The 7,876-nt window shown below is 36.4% G+C and overlaps 1 protein-coding gene across 1 annotated transcript; it reads right to left on the bottom strand.

Moving 5' to 3' along the window:
• Positions 1–2,068: 2,068 nt before the first annotated feature.
• LOC125499536 (eukaryotic translation initiation factor 3 subunit F-like) lies at positions 2,069–6,142 on the bottom strand. Its single transcript, XM_057396345.1, is given in 8 exon segments — positions 2,069–2,327; positions 2,330–2,348; positions 2,534–2,647; positions 3,006–3,127; positions 3,244–3,473; positions 4,043–4,094; positions 4,097–4,121; positions 5,879–6,142. Coding segments are annotated over 8 exon segments (849 nt in total). The 5' UTR covers positions 6,098–6,142; the 3' UTR covers positions 2,069–2,259.
• Positions 6,143–7,876: the final 1,734 nt, after the last annotated feature.

Below are 7,876 nucleotides of genomic sequence, written 5' to 3'. Positions count from 1 at the left end.
TAACATATACTTCCTCCGTTTTTTTAGGCTTTGTTTGGTTCACATGGGAAGTAATTTCCCATGGGAATTTACATTTCATGGGAAATTCTTTCCCTTGTTAATTTCTTAGAATTAGACAAAATTCTTTGGTTGACATTATAGGAAATTGCATTTCCTAGGAAATTACTCACCAAGGGGGGCTTGGTGAATGATTTCCCTTCTTTCATGGGAAATTCTATTTCCCTTGGAATTTGTATTTCCTATGCTTCTCTCATTTCCCTCCAACCAAACATAACACCCATAATGTATTTCCTAAGAATTTATATTTCCAGGGGAAATAGCTTCCAACCAAACAACACCTTATAGATGCTACATTTCCCTTAAATGGAAATGTCATAATAGATGCTACATACCATAAATGGATTCTTTTTCACCATAAAAATCTTAAAATACTATTAAAAAGTTGGTGGTCCCCCACCTTCTCTTTTAAAATACTCATATTTTTTCCTTAACAAATGTTTTTTTATTCAAAAAGTGGTGGTCCCCCACCTTCTCTTTTAAAATACTCATACTTTTTCCTTAACAAATGTTTTTTTATTCAAAAATGGTGTGTCCCCTACTTTCTCTCTCTACCTTTCTTAAAAACCCCCACTTTCTCTATGTAGCAAGAATAAAAACACGGAGGAAGTAGAATAGAGATATAATTGCAATTATAAATTATAAGTAATCTCATATATATTTATTGTTATTAACATCATTTGTACTCCATGTGTTTCATTTTAATCTACCCACTTATATTTTTCACGCATGCCAATACAAAACTTTAAGGACATATATCTTTAGTTTTGTATTTGTAAAAATTGTAAAAAATACATATTAATAAAATATATGTTATGATGAATCTAACAAGATCCCACATGACTATATTTTCATCCGCGTATAAATCACAAATGATGGTCAAAGTGAAATTTGTGAATAGTGTAAAATGTTAAATGTGTAGATTATGAGACGGAGGGAGTATATATTAGTAACCCGGTATAATACTAATTATATCACAAAATTATAACCTTAGTTTATCAATAAACCTATTTATAATTATCAAAAACCTTGTTTATACTAATTAGTAACCCCCTTCGTACAATCAACTAATGGTTTGGTCATTGGTGTTGCTTTTCAGTTGTACTGTTCGCTCTTTGAGCCTTGAGGTAATTTTTTTAAACTTCAATCTTATTTTTACATTAATATATAAACAAAAGTATTATCCATGTAAAATATCATTAATCAATTTTTCAATTTGTTATAAATTTTCTTTTTGATAGGAAATCTTTTATAAATTGAATTAATAAGTAATTCAGGATATAAATGTCAATGTTGAGTTGTATAGACTATGAAGAGCAGAAGTACAAACTTATAATTAGAGGTATAAGTCATCAAATGAAATACTAGTACATCATTGCAAACTATGTATATTTTACGTGGCGCTACCAACTACACATTAACCAATCAAATAAGAATCCAATTTATTTTTAATTGAGTTTACGTTAATAGGGTTATATTTCCAGTTTCCACGTACACATAACTATAAGTGATGTCTATTGGTAGCATCCTTCATCGTAGAGGTCTCAATGGCAAAATTAACAGATTTTAACAGTATCTTTATCCAATCTACGATGAATCTTGTTCATACAACGTGTAAATTTTTGGCCCTCCAATTGGAATTATCTAGCGGATAATTCTGACCCCTCGGTGCTTAAAATCCATACAATTTAGTAAGACCATGTTCTCCCCAACTTATTTTCAATTCAGTTCAACTCTAGACAATACTTCTATTTTCACATATCACTATTCATTTCAGTTCAATTCAACTGTTTTATACCGAAGAGAACAAGCCCTTAATTTACATCCTCTCTTCAGTCTTCACCACTTAATTTAAGCAGAGTTTATGTGAAATCAACCCATAAATTTTAATGCAACATTTTTTTCTCGAACATTTATAAATAGTAAATCATCAAGCCTGAAACATGTTTAAATCCCTTCTCTGAAGAGCCGGAAAAAAAGAAACACAAGTAGGATCAAGGAACAATGACACTGAAAGAATTAAAAGCATTGTATAAGCTGAGGAATACATTATCTATCGGTCAAAACTTTCAGTACAAATTAATCCACCAACAACAAAATTATCAGATTAATCTGAGGATCGGAAGATTTCACTCTCAATACACACTCTTACTAATTGCCGGCGCGCAGAAACAAGGCTGGATGTGTAGCTAGAAGCTAGACTTACAGAACCTGAGCAGCCGTATTCAACTTCTCTGCTAAACTCAGCTGCGTCCTAGTGATACTAGAAAATATACTAATAGAAGTTGGTCCTGATCACACAAAACAAAAAATTGTCAGATCATCTCCTCAATTAGCTTTGGAAGGGGGAAGGGGGGGGGGGGGGAAGGCCATCCCACAATTTTCCACAATTCATCAATTCTATACCAACTAGATCAACGTAATATAATGGGAACAATTTGTCACAAGGTGTTAAATTCAGAAAGAATCAAAATACCTGTAGACTGTCATTCACAAGCTTATCAAAAGCTGAAGGTGATAACTTCGGAAGAGAAGATACCGCATCAGCAAGGAACCGTCCAATTTTGTTGTCAGGGGCAACACGTCCCTCCTGTCAGAAATAATCTCATAGCTCACATTAGCTTTAAGGAGAAGCTCAAAATTTATAACTGTTAGTTATAACACACATCATATTTCTTATACTATCTCCAAAACCTTCCTATTTTCCCCCAAGTTCATTTGTAAATCCCATGTTATAAGTTGCAACACACTCATATTTCTTATACTGCCTCCAAAACCTTCCTATTTTCCCCAAGTTCATTTGTAAATCCCCTTTTATGACTTATGACACACACTTATAGCTGAGCTTTGCCTTTTTTTTTTTTTGTTGGTGGTGGTGGTGGTGGTGGGGGGGGGGGGGGGGGTCCATATTACGGAAACAAGAGTGCAAGTTGTCTCTAAGTTCTTACCACCACATCATCCACATATTTGTAAATGTCGTCAATTAATGCCAGCAACCTCTCAAGTGTGCTCTCCATGCCTTCCAAATCACTCGGAATTTTGTCTGCCATAGTTGATTTCAGAAGTTCATCTACAACCATAATTAAGTGAAATCAGAAGATAGCAGAGTTTTTTTCAAATTAACATTGTCAACCATAGTCTAGCAAGATCAACTATTAAGAGAAATGCAAAAGAACAAGCGCCTACATCCAACCCTCTCCGCTTCTGACATCCGAAGCTGTGCAGGAATTTCTTGGAATTGAGCAGCAAGTGATTGGTCTCCAAGAGACAAATTAACAGAAACAAAGGCTTTTATTGTTGCTTCTCCATTTCTGAATGTAGTATCCACTGTTAGATGGACAGGATTTGCAACCTCTCTAGAATAGAATTCATGGATCAGAGCAGAACCTCCTGTAACACCAAATCCGGTCGAATACCTGCACAGCACGCAAAATGGGGAGATGAAACACCAAGGAAGACTGTGGTGACTTTGCATGTGACAGCTATGTCCTACTTGTTGTATCAAGACATGGACAGATCTATATTATCTACCACAACATTCAAAGGATTTTACAACCCAACATCAATAAAGTTCAAGAGTACCAAAAATATAGAATTTTTGTGCAAGAGAAGATTGGTGGAAGAAGATAAGTAAAAGAAGAAAGAACATGGTCAGGCAAACTAGCTTGGATCACTTTGCCAATAAAGAGGGTATGGACAGTCTGACACCATATGCTCAAAAGTTGATCCATAAATCACATTGCAATGGTTAAACTAAAAGTCAATACTAGAAGCCGTAAACCCCTTTCAAAACCACCCATTAGCCAAAACAAAATAGAAATGCCTATTACAAAGATGAACACTCTTATAGCAAAAGCAACTTTCAAAGTGAAACGTGTGTTGTCATAATATTCACATAGGCAACCAATTATCCAAATATCTTATATGACAAGATAGGCTGCAGGAAGCTCCAAGATATTATGATAATAGTTGATTTAGAACATACCATCCAACAATGACTTCCTTTGGGTTCACTTTTTGATGTGATGTCAGCATTTGTGGTGATACTCAATGTCCAATGCAACCTGCAAGGGGTAAAAATGTAGAACTTGAATACACAAGCCAATGGGATAAACCAAACCCCGAATGTAATAGTAGTGTACCTCATCGAAAAACACAAAGGCATATGGATATGTAAAACAGAGAAGAAAAGAAAAACAAGTTCACGAGTTGTTCAACAGACTCAATCACTCAAAGCATAGCACGCCAAAGAAAATATGTATTGTCCACACGTACCCCAGGTAATAAAAAAAATTGTGCAGTACTTCCTCCGTTTTATTTCAATCGCTACAACTTGACCTTCACGCTTGCCAACGCACAAATTTGATCACTAGTATCTCTAATTCCTATTAGTATATTTTATAAAAAGTTGATTTTATGTTGATATAATCTGTGATAAATCCAACCACATCTTAGATGCTAAGTTTTGCTTTTATTATTCGGTCTAAAATTACCGGTCAAGGGTACCACATGAATTGTGGAAAAGTCAAATTATAGCAATTAAAAAAAGCAGCGGAAATACTGGGCAACAATGGAGACAATGAAATGTCTTTTTCAGAAATTCAACAGTCTACCGTAGGAGTGATCGTAGACACCTGTCTACGTCTGGAATCTGGATGATGTCAAAAGAAACTGGAGTATGATTGTCCAATCAATACTCAACCACATAAGAAACAGCTTATTATGCCTACTAGATGTCTTATATAAGTACCGATTCATAGATATATAAAGCAATGTCTTAAACAACATTGAGAGATTTTCCAACAATACCAAGAGCCAATTGGTAATACAGAATGCAATATGCATTGACAACAGCCCATATACTATTTAACCACCCAACAGGACATAGTTCAACAAGATCTATCTCACTTATGGGTTCCTAACTTCAGCGATAGATATTGCCTCTGGGACTTCAGCACTCTGTAGCTAAGGTATACCGTTAATAGAATAAGAAAAGATGACGAAACAAGTCAGTTCACCAGGAACCAGGACATCGTTAACCACTCACCCCGTCCATTCGCCCAAAACTACCCACTCCCTCCATTTGAAAGTTAAATAAGAGTATACTATCTTGGGATATCTGTAAAGAGTTCCCCTTCTCTTAAAATGGTACTAATTTCTAATACGATTGCCAAATAAGTCTAATTTGGTTGATAATGGGAAAAGCGGGAGTGATCTAATGTATAAGGGGACTTTTAGTTAAAGCATGGCAATATCCTTGAATCAAAAGGCTGAGACGGTATAGCAATTATTTACACACCGAGGGCCTTGGATCTCCTCATCTAATAACAAACAAAGCTAAAAACGCAAATAAATTATAAAAATCAAAACAACAGAGCTCAACATAACCAAAACAGCTCTACAAAAAAACCTACATCATCAAAATTTCTCCGCAATCTCGCATCGAATAAACTCACCAAATTTAACCTCAATACTTATCCACAAAGCTGACACAGCCAAGGAGGCACCAACAAACATGAAATTTCCACAAATATACCAAAAAATCAAATAATTTACAGCTCAAGAACTCGCAAATTCATTAAAAACGGCAACAAATCAAGGTACACTATAATTCTCCGCAATTTCACAATTACATTAAGTTACTAACAATTAAAGTACCGAAATCATCCGAAACAAAAGATTTCACAAAAGTATCCAACATAATCAAATTAAACCAAATCTACAACTAACAATAAACAAATCAACAAAAGAAAACATAAATTTCAAGAATGAAATTAAAAACCTGAAAACAGCAACTAAAGAGGAGAGAGAAAAAAAAAACCTGATCGGAGAATTCATTATGAGGAACAGCGTAAGAGTTGCGAACATCAACAGTACCGTCAGGTAAAACAGATCCGAGAAGAGTTCCAATGACCCGTTCAGCTTGGTCGGGTCGTCGAACATAACAATCACAGATGTTAAATATGACTAATGGATGAACTTTCACATTCAGAGACGTCGAACCTCCGAACTGAAGCACCATTTTCTCGCCTGACGCCATTGATGAAGAGCTTCGAATGTTGAAGATGAAGAAAGGAGAGAGAACGGTGATTAGGGTTTCGAATTGAGGGTTTTTGGAAAGGGAATTTGTTCGATGAAAGTTGCGTTTTGGTTATGCTACTATGGTAAGGGTTTGCTAAAGTGCGCTGGAGTGAATTTAATCATTTAGAAGGGTGTTAATGTAATTTCCACATATGGGCTTTTCTTATGGTCCAAATAGTACGTCTTAGTAATCTTTCGAGTTAAGGTATAAGTGGGTATTAAACTTTGCACAAGTTTGCAGTTTACTCACCAGGTTGTAAAATTCGCACTTTACTTATTCAAAGTACAATTCTGTTAACTCATCTATTAACGATATGTCACAAGTTCGAATCCCCCTCCCCTTCTTTGTACTTTGTACCGCCTTCGTGGCTCATATGGATCAAAAAAAATCTATTAACTTTAGATAAAATCAATAAAAAAAGAGTTGATTTGGCACTGGAAACGAGAATAACAATCTTTCTCTCTCCTCCTCTCAAAACACGATTCACCACCTACCATCCACCACTCTAGCTCCTGTCATTATTCTTTTAGGATTTTGTTTCTTTAACAATCACCATGAATTTTCTTTTTTAAATTTTCCCCTCTCCTCTCTTCAATTAACCATGAATTTAGACGGAGGAAAATAGGTAAACTCAACCCTTTATGCTATTAATTCAGACAACAAAGAAGGAGATCTGCCGGAAAATAACCTCGCCAACTTCACTGGTCAATGCCGTCATGAACTCCTCTTCCTCCGTCTATTCTACCTCTATCTCCTCTGTCGCGGGATCGACTCCTCTCAAAATTCTGGTTTACTCGATGTGGGTTAGTTTCAATTTTCTTGTTTTTGTCGTTGAAGATGATTTTTGGGATTGGAGTTTATTTTTTTGGGTTCAATTTTGGGGATTTTTGTTGGTTGTGGGGGTTGGAATGCTTAAAAATTTTTGTGCTTTTCTTAGATCTGATGTTGGGGTCGTTGAAGATTATTGTTGTTGAAGATTATTTTTGGGGTTGGAGATTGATTTTTCTGTGGTTCGGGTTCGATTTTGGGGATTTTGGTGGTTGTGGGGGTCAGGATGCTCAAACTTTTTATGCTTCTCTAGATCTGATGTTGGGGTCGGGATGCTCGAAATTCTAATATTTTCGATTGGTTCTTAGATCCGATTTTAGAGTTTGGTTTGAATTTTCTAGGTGGTTTTTTATTTGGTTGCTGGTGATTGGTGGTGGTTGGTGACTTGGTGTGGTGGTCGTTGAACGGGCATGGTAAAGGCGAGTGATTAGTGGTGAAGGTGGTGGTGGGTATGGTGGATGGTGGTGAAAGTGGTGGTTGTGTGGTTGTCGTGTGAAGGTGGTGGTGGTGTGTGTGGTTGTTGGTAGGAAGGTGGTGTGGTGTGTGTGGTGGACGGTGGGAAGGTGGTGGTTGGCGTGGTGGTCGCGGTGAACGTGGCGGTTGGTGTGCGTGGTGGGTTGGTGGTCCAGTGGGAAGAAGGAAGAGGAAGACATAATATATTTTTAGAAAGAGAGAGGAAGACATAATATTTTTTTAGAAAGAGAAATGAAGATTTTATGCACAAATAATTTATCTCTCTTTCACTCGACCCGATCTAGCCTACACTGTCCACATTTTTGCTCAGTTAATGCAATCCCCTCGGCAGGAGCACTGGACTGCCACTCTACATACTGTTCGCTATTTGAAGGGTTGTCTAGGGCAGGGCATTCTCTGTTGAAATGATTGTGATCTCCAGTTGATTGGTTGGTG

The sequence above is a fragment of the Beta vulgaris genome, chromosome 7 (assembly GCF_026745355.1).
Source record: "Beta vulgaris subsp. vulgaris cultivar EL10 chromosome 7, EL10.2, whole genome shotgun sequence".
Lineage (NCBI taxonomy): Eukaryota > Viridiplantae > Streptophyta > Magnoliopsida > Caryophyllales > Amaranthaceae > Beta > Beta vulgaris.
This window is presented reverse-complemented; position numbering and strand designations above follow the sequence as displayed.